Source organism: Alosa alosa, chromosome 7 (genome assembly GCF_017589495.1).
Source record: "Alosa alosa isolate M-15738 ecotype Scorff River chromosome 7, AALO_Geno_1.1, whole genome shotgun sequence".
Lineage (NCBI taxonomy): Eukaryota > Metazoa > Chordata > Actinopteri > Clupeiformes > Clupeidae > Alosa > Alosa alosa.
The window spans coordinates 20,407,620-20,425,119 of record NC_063195.1 but is presented as its reverse complement, the minus strand read 5'-3'; the positions used below and the strand labels follow the sequence as shown (position 1 = coordinate 20,425,119).

The 17,500-nt window shown below is 44.6% G+C and overlaps 1 protein-coding gene across 1 annotated transcript in view; it reads left to right on the top strand.

The window, feature by feature from the left end:
- Nucleotides 1-12,580, top strand: part of sipa1l2 (signal-induced proliferation-associated 1 like 2) — a 109,257-nt gene extending 96,677 nt beyond the window's left edge. The window contains 5 exon segments of the mRNA XM_048248997.1: nucleotides 1,236-1,569; nucleotides 4,308-4,439; nucleotides 10,587-10,704; nucleotides 11,187-11,268; nucleotides 11,702-12,580. Of these exon segments, the coding sequence (XP_048104954.1) occupies nucleotides 1,236-1,569; nucleotides 4,308-4,439; nucleotides 10,587-10,704; nucleotides 11,187-11,268; nucleotides 11,702-11,848 (813 nt within the window). The 3' untranslated portion in view covers nucleotides 11,849-12,580.
- The last annotated feature ends 4,920 nt before the right edge of the window (nucleotides 12,581-17,500 follow it).

Genomic DNA, 17,500 nt, shown 5'->3' with positions numbered 1-17,500 from the left:
GTCACATATGTTGGTATGCCTCTCTCTCTCTCTCTCTCCTCTCTCTCTCTCTCTCCTCTCTCTCTCTCTCACACTCACCCACATCTGTATTCTAACACCTCTTTCATGCACCTTTGTCTCTATCATTTTTCTCTCTGTTTTGCTGTGATCTAACGTTAGGGTATAACTGGTCACATATGTTGGTATGCTTCTCTCTCTCTCTCTCTCTCTCTCTCTCTCTCTCTCTCTCTCTCGGTCTGAACTGGACAGGAATGTGGATGGAGGCCATTAATAAATGTGATTAAGAGATTAAGCTTATTCTAATACAGTAATGGCTGTGGTTATGTGTGATTACATTCTCCATTTCTCTCCCATCCCCCACTTTCTCTCTCTTTCTCTTTCTCTGTCTCCCCCTTCCAGCTTCTCTCCATTCACTCTCTCCATCCATCCATCCCTCTCAATCCATCTGCATTCGCTAGGCAAGAATGGCACAACCATTTGAAAGGAAATGGCTTTGCTAAAAATAGGCACCATCCAGTGGAAATGTAGAAAATGTCAAAGCATAAAAGCTGAACGAAACACGCACACAGACATAAACATTGCACACATAGAAACCCAACAAGGACATTAACACATACACACACACACACACACACTTGCAGTTGTTTGTCCACTATCTTCGCTGCGACTATTACCTCTTGCCCTTTTTTCTCTCCTCTCCTTTGCACTTTCTCTTTACCTCTCTCCATCTCATGTTCCCTCTATCCCCCTCTACCTCTGTCCTGACTCCTACCCCCCCCCCCCTCTCTCAATTCAATTCAAATTAACACTCCCTCTCTCTGTTTCTCATATCTCATACGTGTATGTATGAATGTATGTATAGGCTGCATACAGGACATTGCACAGAGAATCACAGGCTCAGTCCCTGCCTCAGTCATTGCAAGCGCCTCTGATTGATTAATCACCACTATGGGGATACTGTTTTTAGAATTGATTTAGATTAAGTGGATTAGCATTTATAATTTGTATTTTAGTATATTTGGCATATTCTTTATCTTCTACTGTCCTTATTGCTTAGTTGTGTTTTTATATTATATACTTTAATTACTCTTTCTGCTGTTAAAGAATGTGTTTGTGTTGTATGTATGCTGCTGAGACCTTGAATTTCCCCTGGGGATCAATAAAGTATCTATCTATCTATCTATCTATCTATCTATGATGTAGAACATGATGTGTTTGAGAACTGTAATGTAAAGGTGTCAATGCTGGTCTCAATAAACGTGTCCCCATCCCCACCTCCACCCCACCCCACTCCACTCCAGTCCACTGCAGTGGGTCAGTCCCCTCACCGCTCGCTGTACCGCACGCTGTCGGACGAGAGCCTGTGCAGCAGCCACCGGAGGGCGCTCTCCCTGGCCAGCTCCCGCAGCTCCATGCTGGACCAGGCGCTGCCCGCCGACATCCTGTTCAGCGAAAGCGCCCGGCCCGTTACCACAGCCTTGCGCTGCGCCCGCGCGTGCCCTGCATGGCCGGCCGGACAGCTCAAGGTAGTCTGGCGCCCTTGCGCCTGCCACCTGCCTTGCGCACAAAGTGTGCTGTGACTACAATAAAAGATGCGTTACCGCGTGGCCAACAGTATGAATGAGTATGTACACACGTGTACACACACACACATACACATACACACACACACATATTATTTGGCAGCACACAGCCTATTGTCCCAAATATGACCCTACACACACACAAACAATCCTGTGTATGGCTTAGACAGGCAGACAGTGGTATCTCAAATCGCATTAATTCATCCATTCCACATTACCACATATTGAGTATGACCTACCACATTCATATCAAAAGTAACACCCCTATGCACACTGCTCAGTGCGTTTTACATGTAATCAACACCTTCCCAGGCAACACACACACACTTGCACTCGTGCACACACACACACATACACACACACACACACACACACACACACACACACACACACACACACACGCACCTACTTCTTTCACCTCATTAACACACAGTCAAAAAGGGAGAGAAGAGTGTGAGAGAGAGATCATCCATTATTCAATACACTTTCCACTCTGGTTCAGGATGGAAGAAAGAGACAGAGAAAGTGAGAGAGATGATGTGTGTGTGTGTGTGTGTGTGTGTGTGTGTGTGTGTGTGTGTGTGTGTGTGTGTGTGTGTGTGTGAGAGAGAGAGAGAGAGAGAGAGATAGATAGAGAGAAGGATGCCACAAAATATACTGAAAACTTTCCCACCTACACAAAGAACGGTGGAAACAACATCGGTGAAACACTTTGGAAGGTTGTTTACATCGGCATAGCAACACTGAGTAATTGCATCTCATGCCAGAAAAGTCTGCAGTTGTCTCATTGTGCAGTAGGGAAAAAATACCAACCAAAATGGAGAGGACGAGTAGCCAATGAATCATGCAAGAAAGAGGGGAATGCAATCTGAATAAGTGGATTTGAGAGAGAGAGAGAGAGAGAGAGAGAAAGAAAGAAAGGGGGGAAAGGCCACGACTGTCTGCTAGCGTAGAGGACTGCAAGCTTCCCCGGTCTTCTCTGTTAGCCCAGTGTAGTGAATGAATTACTGACCGAGATAAAGTAAGACAGCCGGGGAGAGAGGGAAGGGAGAGAAGGGGGGGGTGGAGTGAGAGACGAAAGGGAAAGCAACTCAATCCATCTGTGTAAAATACTGGACATTAGCTCCCTCTCAGTCTAGCTCTGTGAGTGGGAGAGAGGGAGGCGAAAGAGAAGAAGCAGAAAACAGGAAAAAGAAAGACAAAAATAAAAAAGGGACCTTAAAATGGAACAGAGAAAAAAAGAATAGAAAAGCAAAGAAAAAAGGGAGAACTTGTTTTTCTTTCTCTTACTCCCTGGGAGAGAGGGCAGAGGAAACAAGAACGAAAAAATGAAAGGGAAGGGATGAGTTTTCTCTCCCTCTCTCTCTCCCTCTCTCTCTCTCTCTCTATCTTTCTCTCTCTCCCTCCTTCCCTCTCTCTCTCTCCATCTGGGTAACCCAGTCTGACCCAGCAGAGGAGCTGCAGCAGTGTGTCTCTAACAGGCCGTGACCAGAAACTGTCCTCTAATCACTCCGACACACACAAGCACCACCACGCTCCACTACACCGCAGAAGGACCCCGGTCCCCGTGGTCATCCTGTCCAGATTTTTTAAAAGCACTTCTTTTCTTAAAAAAACACCATAAAAAGGAGAGGAATGAATGGATGGATCTTGCCCTCTATTTTTAACCTCACTCAGTGCAATCAGACGGGGTGGACGTAGGTGTCCGACTAATTGCCTGTCTGTTAGTCAGAGGTCCTGGTGCCGTAGATCGGCGCGGCCTCATTGGGATTTCATGCCGGAGGCAAAGGTGGGCTCTCTCACATAGAGGCGTTTCCATTAGGGCCAGATTTCGGGCAATTATTATTCAGGAAAAATGAGCAATTAACTCTATTTTTTTTTCGTGCCTCTGAGTGCGATGAGTGCGAGTGGGTCAAAGGATTTCTGTAGATGGACAGATGGATAGACCGAGAGGGAGGAAGAGTGATAGAGAGAAATGGAAGATCTTTTCGTGGGGATAATTGTTATTCGTCTCACGACAGTAGGGGCAGAGCAAAAGGCGAGAGCAGACATAATCAGTGTTCCGTCTGCGCTTTTCTTTTTCGCCTTTGATTTCTGGCTTTGTGGATCGGCTGATTTATTTATGTATTCCGTCTGCCACATCAAGACATATTTTAAGCGTTTGGAGAGCGTGTGACGTTTGCATCAAAATTAAAACGCTTTTCCTCAGCGAATAGACTTTGAAGTGGCAGGGGACAAAAAGATATCCTCATATACCCCTCCACTTCATTTGAAGTTCAGTAGGTTTCCAGCCTCCTCTCGTTGGCCCCACTGACGAGTGAGTGAGTCAAAAGCACAGAAACAGACATGGGGCAAAAGAGAGCCAAAAAGAAGATCCTGGTGCATCATCGGTTATGATGGCTTTGCCTATTTATACTGAACCTTGTGAGAGAGAGAGAATTGTTTGACATTGAAGGAAATGAGCAGTCAAAATGGGGATTGTGAAGGTGAGAGAGAGGGAGTTGCGAGACAAAGAGAAAAGGAGGGAGAAAGAAAGAAAGAAAGAAAGAAAGAACAAACGAAATCAAAAGTCTGAATGACATGCACGCATGGGGGGAGCTACAGTACAAGCAGTAGGAGGTGGGGACATTTGCCCAACCTGTCGTCCCGCTAATCTATCCATCTGCCCCTCGTCTGTCCTTTGACCTCCGACCCCTAACCCCTCTAACCTTCCTGTCTCCACAGATGACCTCTGGTACTCAGACGGCTCACTGGCGGACAAGGCCAAGCTGGCGGAGGCTGGGCTCATGCCCCTGCCGGACCCTGTTGGGGGGCTGGACTGGTCCCACCTGGTCGATGCCGCCCGGGCGTTTGAAGGTAAGACCAGCCCCCAGCCCTGCTGACCAGCGCCTATCATCCCTCTCCTTCACCTCACAAGCCTCTACTCCTCAAGGGCAAACCATCTGCAATCCACTGCTGTTTATTTCTTTGTATTGTACTGTAATGTGCTTCCCCATAGCAACTAAGAGAGGGAGGACAACTGCATGTGGTCCTCACTCTCTCAGTATTTGAAGGGGAAACTACATGTGTATTTGCTATGTGCTGTATTACAGTATATTGTAGTGTACTTTGTTTAAACGTTCATTAAACCTGGGTAGGTTATCTGAGACACATCGTCTCTCGGTTGATGTGCCTAAAGGCAAGAGAGGAAAATGGCGAGGCAAGACCAATTGAAAAGACAAATCATCAAAAGGCACATTTCTGCTCACGTTCTCACCTACCCATAAATCTGGGCCTATAGTATAAAGCTTTGACTGCGAACCCAACTTCTGGGAAAAGATACTATCTTGTAACCTGTAAAAACTATGGGCTTGGGCAACAGTGTTGCAATCGTCTACCAACTCCGGTAAAGTGTGTGAGTCACGTCCTCAGCGTCTCGGCTTTCTCTCGTCTCTCTTTTGGCGGCATATGAAGCGTGACGGTCCCCGTCCTGCTGGAGCGGCATGCGCTGCTGACTCAACGCTTTATAGGACGTCCGAAACGACAGTCGGCCGACACGGGCGCGGCTCCCAGCTCAGCAGCAGCAGTGCACCCCCCACGGTCTGCGGATCTCTTGAGCACGGCTGTTAAGATTGTTACTCAGGCTCATCTGCTGCGGTCTGACTTGCCTGCCCGCCTGCCATCCATGTGTTCAGAAGTCGCCGAGCGTGACCACTTAGGCGGCTGCCCGCTTGAGGAGAAGGGGGGGGGGGGTTAGGAAGGGAACAAAAAAAAAACACAACAGAGGGATTCCATTTGCATTCGTTCTTGTTCGCTGGTGTAAGGTTACACTGTCCGTCTGTTCCGAAAAGCAAAACGTGCTTAGTCAAAGACTCCGTTCTGTGTTTGGTTTTTGGCCGTAACTAAGTGCAATTCCCCAGATGTGTACAGTTTTGTTTATTATATTATTTATGATACAAATACAATTATTTGTATTTTTTTTTTATTTGACTCCTATAAAATGGCTTTACAGTGACAGGCTTATATCTAACGAATGGCCTGAATTGATAGGGTCCGTATTGGATCGTGAATGGATAGGGTCCATATTAGATTGAAAATCGATAAGGTCTATATTGAAATGGCAGCTTGTGTGATGTGCCTTAATTGCTTAGGCCTTGTCTGTAGACAAAAAAAAGTAAACGTTTGACTGTATGATGAGTACCGCTACACCAAATTACATATATTCAATGTGGATATTGCGTGCACTTTTCTCATAACAATAGTCAGTGATTGCCAGTCAGTCCCAGATCTCTTGCGTCACCTGAGGACTCCCAACCCCTTTCCTACTCTCCTCCCTTTCTTCCCCCTCTCTTTCTCTCCTCCCTTCCTCACCACTCCCTCTGTCTTCCTGTTGTTGTTGTGTCGGGATCCGCTTTGCCGTTAGGTGTTAATTAGGAGATGCTGAGTGTATTTTGAGTGCGGGAGCGAAATGAAGCCATTATCGCCGAGCGAGGCCCAGCACGAAAGCACTTAAGGGGAGCGAGAGGGAGAAAGAGAGAGGCTTTGGTTTCGGACCAGAGCCACCTATAATTACACATCTCAGGCCTCGGCCCATTTTAGTTAAGAGCAATTATAGCTACCCTGTCACCTTTTGTCCGCTCTGGCTAGCCGTTTTTGTCCTTTCCCTCTTGCCGCCTGTCACTCACATATTGTCTTGCTCTGGCCCCATTTTGGCTCTTTACTTACATGTACTCTCTCTCTCACTCTCTCTCTCTCTCGCTCTCTCTCTCTCTCTCTCTCTCTCTCTCTCTCTCTCTCTCTCTCTCTTTCTCTCTCTCTCTCTCTCTCTCTCTCTCTCACTAATTACTCACTATCCATTGTTACTACTTAACACTCTGTATCCCCACTTAGTCTCACTCCCTTGCCACTTTCTCTCTGTCACATACAACTTAATCTCCCCTCACACACAGACATTATTCTCTTTCTCTCTCTCTTTCTCTCTTAATACAAACGGAGCCTTGCAAAGTGAGTGCCTTTAGGGTTGTTTTTCACCTTCTTTATCACAAGCACAGCCACAAATACGACCCAATTTACTTACTGAAGCTTGAGGGGAGTCAGCAAAAGTGTGTATATACCTGTGTGTGTGTGTATGTGTGTATGGCTGCGTGTGTGTGCTTGATTGGTTGAATGCATAAGTTCTGAGCCACTTTGTCAGAGAATGCAGAGACTGTGTTGTGCCTCTCTGTTTCTGTCTCTCTCTCTCTCTCTCTCTCTCTCTCTATGTCTCTCTCTCGCTCTTCCTCATGTTGTCCACTCATTCGCTTTCGGCATGCCACTGTTAGTTAGTTAGTTTGTTTCTATGTTTGTTTGGACACCAAAGACGGCACGCAAAACCTCCAAACCCACAGAGTGAACATGCACGCAGGACAACTGAGGCCAGAACAGGGACAGCAAGTCTGCTGTTGACAACTCACTCGCGTAACAACCAGATTGTGTGTGCGAATCAGACCAGACCAGAACCTTGGCACAGACACGCTATACTCTCCCCCCTCCTGCCCCATCTATTCTCGCCGTCGACGAGCGCTTCTGGTTTTAGCAAGATGTTACATGCTAGCTGCTGCCATTAGCAAGATGCTTATTGCCTCCGAGATTCAGTTCCTATTTCAGGGTGGCACATACTACGGTGGCGATGGCAGCGTGCGCTAATGACACAAGTGCCCAAAGTGTGAGGCGCTGGTGTTGTTTTGTCACATCCTGCGCAATTTCTCGTGACAAAACGCATACGGCGCCACAGTGCGACGTGCGACACAATCCACACCTTCATCTGTCTGTGTGTGCGTGTGTGTGTCTGTGTGTGTGTGTGAAGCTGCCTTGGCAAGTTGCGTATGCTCCCTGTGAGATATATGTTAGTTTACATCTGTCTCTGCTCAAGACCTGATTAATTCCAAGCAGCTTGGCTGCACAGTGAGCGCATGCATGCTTCTGCTTGTAATTGCCTACGTGTTCCCTAAGGGAAGGCCTAGTCCCAGCACTGTGGCTTCTCATATCCCTGCTTACTTACTCAGCTGATGTTTAGATCCCCTTGGACTGCTGGCTGAACCGAAAAGCAATCTGCATGCTTGTTATATAAGCTCTCGCTATAAATACTATTGCCTTGAGGGGTTATTAGCTGCATATATGATTGTGCTTTATTAACTACTGTAGGCTATTAGCTTTCATGATCATGACATAATATCAGTGGAGTGGAAAGATTTACAATATCTTCCAAAAAAAAAAATCATAATGTGGTATTAATTGCATAGACACATTGCAACTCATACGATAGGAAGTCAAAGACATCAAAGACAGGGTCATATTTTGAATGGTCAGGGAAGGTTGTCCAGGTGTTGCGGCTGACACTTCCCTAACCAAAGCAGATATGACTCCATCATTCAGCAGCTCTGCGATGTGGATGTTTCTGAAGCCCTCGTTGTGGTATAGAGCTTTACTTCTCTTTGCTCTCTCTTTACTTCTGTCTTTTTCCCTCTTCAGAGCTGTCCAATGCTCTCTTGTTGGAAGGTAATGCATTTTTGTAAGTCTGGTGTGTCTGTTGTTGAGGATTTTGGATTGTTTTTGTGTCTGTGTGTGTGTGTGTGTGCGTGTGTGCGTGCGTGTGTGGTGGTAGTGGGGGGGATTTCTGTATGAGGCGTGCAGGTGAGGTAGGGTGTGTGTGTGTAGATTATCACCTCTCAGTGGTGTTTTATAAGAGGGTGTGAAAACCAGCCCTGTTCCCATTATTAACCTTAAGTGGATGTTTGATCCCATCTGCCCTTTATGAGAGAGGGATAGAGAGGAGAGAGGGGAGCGGTGGAGAGAGGGAGGATACAGGCAGGGAGAAGGAGGGATAGAGAGGAGAGAGGGGAGCGGTGGAGAGAGGGAGGAAGTAGGGGACCAGGGCAGCTTATGAACTGGTGACTTTGCCACCTCAGATAGTGTCAACATGGATAAGGTGCTGCACTATTAGAGAGTGTGTGTGTGTGTGTGTGTGTGTGATTCCATTGTATGTTCAATTGGTGGACTACTGTCATCATTATTCCTGTAAGGCTTTTTTATTTGATCCCTGTGTTGTATTTCCATCCGCCTATCTTTCAGTTTATCTGTGATCTCATCCTCTCAGGTCTGGGTCTAGACAAGGAGGCCAAACGTCTTTGTGGAAAAAGATTATATCTAGGTGAAAGTAAGAAATCACTGTAGAAATATTGTAGAACCATCTAACCTGCTGTCCGCTGTTATATTAACTAGCTTAATTTAGCACCGCATTTCAAAAGGTGATGTTAGTTTTTTAACCCCTTTGATCAATGGCAAGTCAGACCACTGCCACTATACCAAGTATTAGCTATAGCGAAAGGTCTGCACCATCCTTTGATAACCCATATTGCCTGTGATATAACCCCTGAAAAATTAGACCTGCTTCCTGATTGACCTTGCCGAATAGTCAGCAATAGCCTTTAGCGCTGGTCTGAGTGTGGTCTCCAGAGACGTGACCTCGCTCCTGGCATACACGTTCTCCTCTGTCATAGACGTAAACAAATCATTCATCATTGTGCGTCAGTCCAACTGCTGATACCTTCTGCTGGTTCTCTCATTGTGCATATATCGTTTTCCACTTGAATGTTGCTGAGATTTTTCTCCCCTCTCACCCCTTGAGAGGAGATAAACAATCTCCACTGTATAAGTCTGTTTGAGGCTCTGCTATGGTCATGCGTTTCCAGGTCAGAATGAAATGAGTGTTTTGTCCTGTGGTGTGTCTCTCGTGTTCACACTGGGGTACTGTTTACATTTACATTTACACTTAATCATTTAGTCGACACTTTTATCCAAAGCGACTTACAACAATCAAGGTACAATAAAGAATAAAGATGTGTTTGAACGCTTGATAGTGCTTATTACATCCAATGTTGCAAAGAAATGCAGATGTTTCTAGACCTACAGGGATGATGTAAGGCTTGATTATGGCACATTTTAACAGTTTCTTTCAGTGCTTTCAATGCATCGTTTCCCTTCCTGTGCGAACTGTCCCCGTAGGCCCAATGCAAAGTTTTTTCAGGCCAGTGTTCTGCAACACAAGATTATCATTCTACCTTCATTCTCTAAGGCAGCGCGGAGGGGGTTCATTTTCTATCTCCTCCTTCGCTTACGCAGATAAGTTCAGTGCAGGTCTTTCGTCGTGTTTAAGTGTAACAATTCTTTTCGCTCCACTCTGTTTTGTTGTAAGAAGGAGAGTGCGATAAAGCAGCCCTTCTCTCTGCTCCGTTTAAAAATGCATTCACAGCTTCCCAATCCGTATAAGGGTGGCAAATCGGGGCCTTTTTAACCATCCTGTCACCCTCCTCCCTGCATGTATAATGCAACTCTGAAGCCTTGAACATATTCGGCTGCTCCTCCATTATGCTATTTTGCACGAGAGTGCACAAAAAAACAATCTCGTACTCCTGTAGCGCTAAAATAAACATAACCCTCCTCTTAAAAATAAACGTGTCCTCAGAAAAATACAGAAGTAAACAAGCTCTAAGGTTGACACTCACATGATGTATCAGTCACTGCTGATGCTGTGTGGTGTTTGAGTCTTAAGCCCAGTGTTAACTTGATGTATCTTCTGGAGCCTGTGTAGTCTACAGGTCTTAAGCCCAGTGCTAACGTGAGACATCCTCTGTGCACTGTATAGTCAACAAGCCTGATGCTGACATGGACCACCCTCTGATGCTATGTAGCCTACCAGTCTTTTAGTCAGATACTAACATGAACCATCCTCTGATGCTATGTAGCCTACAAGTGTTTTTTTATCAGATGCTAACATGAACCATCCTCTGATGCTATGTAGCCTACCAGTCTTTTAGTCAGATGCTAACATGAACCATCATCCGATGCTTTGTAGTCTATCAATGCTATAAAGATGTGTGCCAGTCTGGAGCCTGGTGCTAATGTAACCCTGTGCTAAAGTAACATACCCTGTGCTGCTCAAGGATGCTAAATGTTTAATCCTTTCCTCGTATTTGTTGTTTCCAGACCAGAGTCCTTCCCCGAGCTCTCTGAGCGAGGCGGAGCAGGCCAAACAGGCACTGGAGATGTCCTCTGAGCTGAGCCACGGACCACACACCCGAGGGGGCCCAGCACTGGACACAGGGTAAGCCCAGGGACGAGAAGGGTTGAGCAGGGAAGGGTGGATGTCTTACAGACTCATTGGGCCTGAACCATTTTTTATTTTTAAGCCATAACTCTTTAAGGTGAACCTTTCTTTTTCTTTTGCCCCCCCACTGGTTTCCTTTTACTGAGGAGCCTCACAAGGGTTTGGATGCTTTGTAAACACTTAAGTTGAACTTCAAGCCTTGTGGTGCCAAGGGTACGCTGGAGATGCTAACCTAGTTTCGTTCAGTGGGAGGGGGGGGGGGGGGGCATATTAAATTGTCCCTCGAGATGAATAAATTATCTATCTATCTATCAACAGTATCACATCTGTCAGTTTCATAGTTGTATGTTATATTTTCAATTTCAAATAAAAAGTGATACATTGATTCCCAAATGAACAACAAACAAACGATGACAAATAGTGAATGTGAATTAAAAAAGAGATCAGAGATGCTGACAGTGTTTTCCCTTTGTCTCCAGGGTTGGTTCCCCTACCTTACTCACTGGTAAAGTCAATCAGCTGGAGGTGATCCTGCGGCAGCTGCAGAGTGACCTCAGAAAGGTAAGGGCTTTCACCAGACCAACAACCCTCTATGACCACAGAACACCACAGCACACCGCACCACACCACACCACAGCGCTCTGCTCCACTCCACTGACACTGGGTTGTGACTGGTTAAACCAAAGCAGAACACTCACCATCCATGTGAGCTCCCGTCCATGATGAGAATAAGGACACACATACACACACACACACACACACACACACACACACACACACACACACACACACACACACACAAAAACCCAATCCAAAATCTTCCATATGCTCTTCCATAGGTAAATTGACTCAGACACAGACACTGTCTAAATAAGTCTATTAGTCTGCATTTACTGGGTCTCTTATAACAGTAGGCAAATGGTTAAGATAAAACACAGATTGCCCAAAGAAATCCAGAATCTAACCGCTGTGTGTTGTGTGTGTGTGTGTGCAGGAGCAGCAGGACAAGGCCATGCTGCAGGAACAGGTGCAGCACCTGAGGCAGGACAACATGCGCCTTCACGAGGAGAGCCAGACGGCCGCCGCCCAGCTGCGTCGCTTCACTGAGTGGTTCCTCAACTCCATGGACAAGAACCCCTGATAACACACACGCAGTGACGTCGAACAAGACACACACACACACACACACATCAAAACACTATTCAATACAACACTACACAACACCAGCTCCATCCAAATCACTCCATAGCCACCACTCACCACTTTACCATGGGCAAGAACACATGAAGAAAACAACAATGGCATCAAATGAGGCATAACGCAACGCTACACTACAGCACCATGCCACCCACACACACACACACACACACACACACACACACACACACACACACACACACACACACACACACACAAAACCTCCTCTCTCCAAGTGGTTCCTTATCTCCATGGACAAGAATGGGGGAGGACACACTGAGAATATAACACAGGCACAAAGCACCATGCCACTCAACACCATGCCACACACACACACCACACACTCACACACACAATTTTACCTTTAGCTGTAAAGGAAACAGCTGTACTACTGTGTCTGGACTAATGAGGCAGTGAAGGCTAACGCTAATGTAGTTATGTCAACCCCCCATCCTCCCACCCAAACCCACAGTGTTTCAATGCTAACACGCTAACGCTGAGTCATCAGCATCATGGCGGACTTGGTGAGGCAGAAAAATGAGGATGAAGGAGGCGCGAATGGACACTAAAGGGATTGAACAATGGCTACGCTGGAAAAGACAGTGCTTTTCTTTTTTCTGGGACAGTTTCTACTTACACTGCCAGGCACGATGGATGTTTTTTTTTTTTTTTTTTTTTTTTTTTAAAAGGAGGAGGTGAAGGAGGAAGAAGAAGAAAAAAAGAAAATGAATGTAATTGAAGAGAATGGTCATATTTTCTGTGCCAGGCAAGCATTTAAACCTGCGGTCTCTCAGAGAGACTTGAACCTTCCTGACGGAAATGCTACAGATCGTTTGAACCTGGACTTGTTTTGACGTTTCTTCCCTTTGTGATGGTTAAGTTACGAGATTGCCAGGTCCTTACCTTTGTATTTCTAAGGTGCTTTTACCTTGTGTATGTGAATTTTCTCTCTCTCTCTCTCTCTCTCTCACTCTCATTATCTCTCTCTCTCTCTCTCTCTCTCTCTCTCTCTCTCTCTCTCTCTCTCTCTCTCTCTCATTATCTCTCTCTCTCATTCTCATTCTCTTTGTAATTAGTTTTGTACAGTAAGAATTAATTTGTGATTTTCAGAGGCCTAGAAGCAATAAGTATGGTTTGGTGAGTTTGTAGTCACAAAACTGTTCTATATGATTAATAGCACTGGTTGTGATGTTGTTAAAGATGATGCAGTTGTATCCTGATATATTTATTTTGCAAAAAGAAAAAAATAAGCCCCAACAATGTGTGCCTGAACTAAATGATGGTCACGTGGATGGATAGTGGTTTGAATTGTTCTCTCTCTCTCTCGCTCTCTCTGCCCCATTTTTCTCTCTCCCCCTTCACTCCTTTCTCTCCTTTTCTCTCTGTTCTATCCTTCCTTTTTCACCCATCTTACCACAAGCCCTATCTGGGTTGTCAGTTTAAGCCCCCATCCCCCCATCTCCCTCCTCTTAGCGGAGTCCTGTTCTTATGTCTACAGTGTGTACAGTTTTTAGTCAACTACAGGGTGTCAGTTTTAGTTTTGTTTTTTTTATCCCCTTCCTCCCTCGCTCCCGAAGGGAAACCTGTTCTTATGTGGTGTATCCCAGAGTGTGCCGAGGCGTGATGCGTAAGTCACCCTCGGTCCAATGCCAAAACGTGTTAGTTTCTGTGTAAAGTACCTCAGAGAAAAGAAAAGTCTTTCACTAAAGAACTCTTATTTAAGCTTATATAACCCCCTCTCGGATTTACATATTTTTTTTTTCACACTAAAAAAAGAGTAATTGTTCTGCATTGGCTGTACTGTGTATAGAACCTGACCCCCATGAGAGAAATATATATATAAAAATTATAACTGATTATTTCTGGGTACTTCCGATGTTTTTTTTTTGATGCTGCTAGACATTGAGATTTCTTTCTTTTTTTCCTTTCTTTTTTTTTTTTTTTTTAAAAAAAAGGCCTTGGCAAATGTTTTATTTTGTTTTGTTTGAGATGAGACAATAAAAAAGTAATTTTGTTGTTTGTTTATTTTCCTTTTTAAAATAAATTTAGGATGTGGAATAAAATCACTGGTGTGGAGTGTTTATGTGCTGCTCATCAATGTTTGTTCAAAGTTGGTTAACAAACGAAGTTCTTGTGCATAAAAATGCCATCATTATGTGGGAGTATCAACTCCTAAATGTTTGCGCTTAAGTTATTATCTATGGTGTTAAATTAACAGTTTAAGTTTGCCTTGTTAAAAAAAAATAGCATTTGTCAGACTTTGCACTTTGTCCCCCATTCAAATAAGCCCCCAGTGTATGTTTTTGACTTGCGTCTAGCTAAACAGTTTAGCTCATCTTGTGAAATACTGTGTATCAACTGAGTGCAATATTTCACCTTGGGCTGCTCAATCCGCAACAAATGCTCTGCTCTCTTCACAAAATAAAGTCTGTCAGCTCTAGTTAATCTAGTCTCGGAGCAGCAGATTACGGGAATACATGACGGTCTGACATGGCTGAGGGTTGTGGCGAGGTCTGCTTTATTCAACTTCTGTCCTGTTGCATTTCCACCTGGAACTGAGGTCTGAGGAGTAGCAGTGTGTTTTTCCGGAAGCTTCTGTGTGGCTCTTCCTCACCAGACATCACTTCACACAAACCAGAGACATACTGCCGTTGTGGGAACGTTTGAAAAGGGAAACATCCATTTAAAAATATAGTGGATTCTACTGGAAACCAGTTATATAGGACATTTCTGGGAATATTTGTAAAGGACACTTCCTGCTATAATGTCAATAAGCCTATTTCACAGTGTCCGGCCTCGTTGATGTTAATGATGCCTTAATTGGCAGGGTAAAACATCTTCCTGCTTTTGTCTTTCCTGTGGATTTTTCTTTTGCTGTCTATGGGACTCTGCTGTTCCACAGGAAGTTAATTTACACAGCGGCCCCATCTTGTGAAATGGGCTAATTATCTGTGTTAAACAAGAGCAAGACCCACAGAGTTTAAGGTAGCGTGTGCACACATAGTAATACAAACATAATGCATAATATAATACATCATAACAATTACAATTACAATGCTTACTATCAGAATGTAAAAAATACGGGTGTACAAAGTTTTTCATTGAAATAGAATTTCAGGGCCCCACTACAACGGAACTGGGATACACTCATACTGATATTGGCACATTTGGAGGACTGGTATATTGACAACATTCGAGCTGGAGGACATTATGTAATGCACATACTGGCATGAAGATTACAATCTGTGACTCAATAGCATTCCATCCACAGAGGCCTGGATTAACCCAAAGCAGTTATTGTGTCTTGTAGGCCGTGTAACATTCCAAAACCTACACAAAAATCAAGTCCATCTTTTTCTTGGCGAAGAGATTAATACATGTTGTGCCATTGATTATGTAATAGGAAGCTTTTTTGATGCTTTTCCTAATCTATATAGCTGTGGCTGTGCCAGGAAGGACTCTCAAAGACCGTTACCAGGGAAAGTGTTCCACGTCATTGCTGTAATATCAATGCTCCTTCGATTGTCACTAACGGGTTGTTAACTGTTAACAAAGGTCACCTACTGTACTGTATGGCAAGCTCATATTACTCACGCTGTGTGGTAATCTTAGGTGTAAGTGCCGTAAAGTGACACTCTGTAAAAACGAACCTCTCCCATCACTCTTTTACTCTCCACACACACACACACTCTGCATCCATATTTATCTCCGGGTTCGAACCCTAGTGCTTTCAAAGTCAGAAGTAGACCACGCCGAGATACATTTCTCCCATCTAAGCCATGTTCTACTCTCTCTCTCTCTTCTCTACTCTTCACTCTCTCTCTACTCATCCCTCGTTCTTCTCTCTCTCTCTCTCTTCTCTACTCTTCACTCTCTCTCTACTCATCCCTCGTTCTTCTCTCTCTCTTCTCTACTCTTCACTCTTTCTCTACTCATCCCTCGTTCTTCTCTCTCTCTCTCTTCTCTACTCTTCACTCTTTCTCTACTCATCCCTGGGTCTTCTCGTCTAGTCCTCTCTGCGTGCTGCTGCTGTGACTCATGTGGTGTTTCATTATTGATTGGGCACTTTGGTGGCAGTGCATACGTTTGGGTATGAGCCACCTGAGTGGGCTTTCTACTGAAGTTCTAAAAAGCTCAAAGCAAAAGCCAGGGGATGGGGGAATAAGAAGGTGACATGAAACACACACACACACACACACACAAACATGCATACACAAACATGCATACCTCCAACTTTGCTGCTCATACATGAGAGTTTGTTAGCAAGGAGTTGGGGGTTGTAGGTGACCTTTTGAAAATGTTTTTCGCCAGTGAAGCATTTTGTAAGGCCTGTCGATTCCCTGAAGCTGACAGGCTCAGTGGTTTGGATCTGTGTGTGTGTGTGTTGGGGGAGGGGGGAATGAATGAGACAGAGTGAAAGAGACAGAGAGAAAGAGACAGAGAGAAAAAGTGTCAAGTTATTTTTTTTCCTAGAGAAGTCAATAATTGATCGAGTCTCCGACCTCTGCTTTTATTTTTTTAAACCTCTTGCTGTTATTTTCTTCCCCCTTTTTTACAGACGGGAAAGATCAAAGAGGAGAAATCAATGGACTCCTTGTCCTCACCGTCCTTGGTAGAGTTTCTACAGGGGGACAGAAACATGAGATAGGTGAGACCCCTTTAGGGTGCAGCCACTAGGACCAGAGGTCATTGAGGTCACTGAACCAGTAGAGACGTGTGTGTGGAGCATCTACAATGACCCCCCGCTACACACACACACACACACACACACACACACACACACACACACACACACACACCCACTCCCATTTTGTACCATTGTTTTTCAGGAGCTTTTCGGAAGTCTGTTTTTTTTTTTTACTTTTACTCAACAGGCCGCGTGGATCCAGATCCAGATCCTAAAAAAAAAAACTCTGCTGGCCATTGTGCTCATTAATGTCAAACCGACATTTGGTCTAAAAATTATACTACAGTAAAAAGGGTCAGGGTTTAACTACTCAGCTAATGACAACTCTTGACCTTCTCTCAACAGCAGTAGTATCAATCTGTTTTGACTCGCTCAGAACTCATCATTCTGGTTTCAGATAAGAAATATGTAACGTAAAAAGCCCTAAGTATCGGTATGTCAAATTTTAAAAAATGATGGAATGGAAATTATTGCAGACCATCACAAGGTTTTCGGTGTAAATGGGCGGTTGTTGGGCTTAGCTGCATGCTTCGCCACATCCCATAATTTACATAATCACGAGTGTGCTGTTCCTGAGAACAAGCATTTTGCTTGCAGCGAAACTCCCGCTTCATATAACCTCACTAGATTGTCTATTTCCATCTTCCCCACATCACGCAAAGGCGAATCCCATTCACAATGGAGGCTCTCTGAAATATTTAGTTTCAGGATGTGAGTGAACAGTGAAGTTGTGCTGATTTATGTGATTTTTTTTTTACCTCAGATAATGGGTTCAATAGCAGGTCAGAATGGGTTTCCCCCCAGTGACATGAATAATTAATGTATAATGGATTCATTAAGGTCAATAGGTCTTGTTAGTGGTCCGTGTGTTTTTTAGTGATCTTGATCGGGATCCACTGAGTGTGTTCA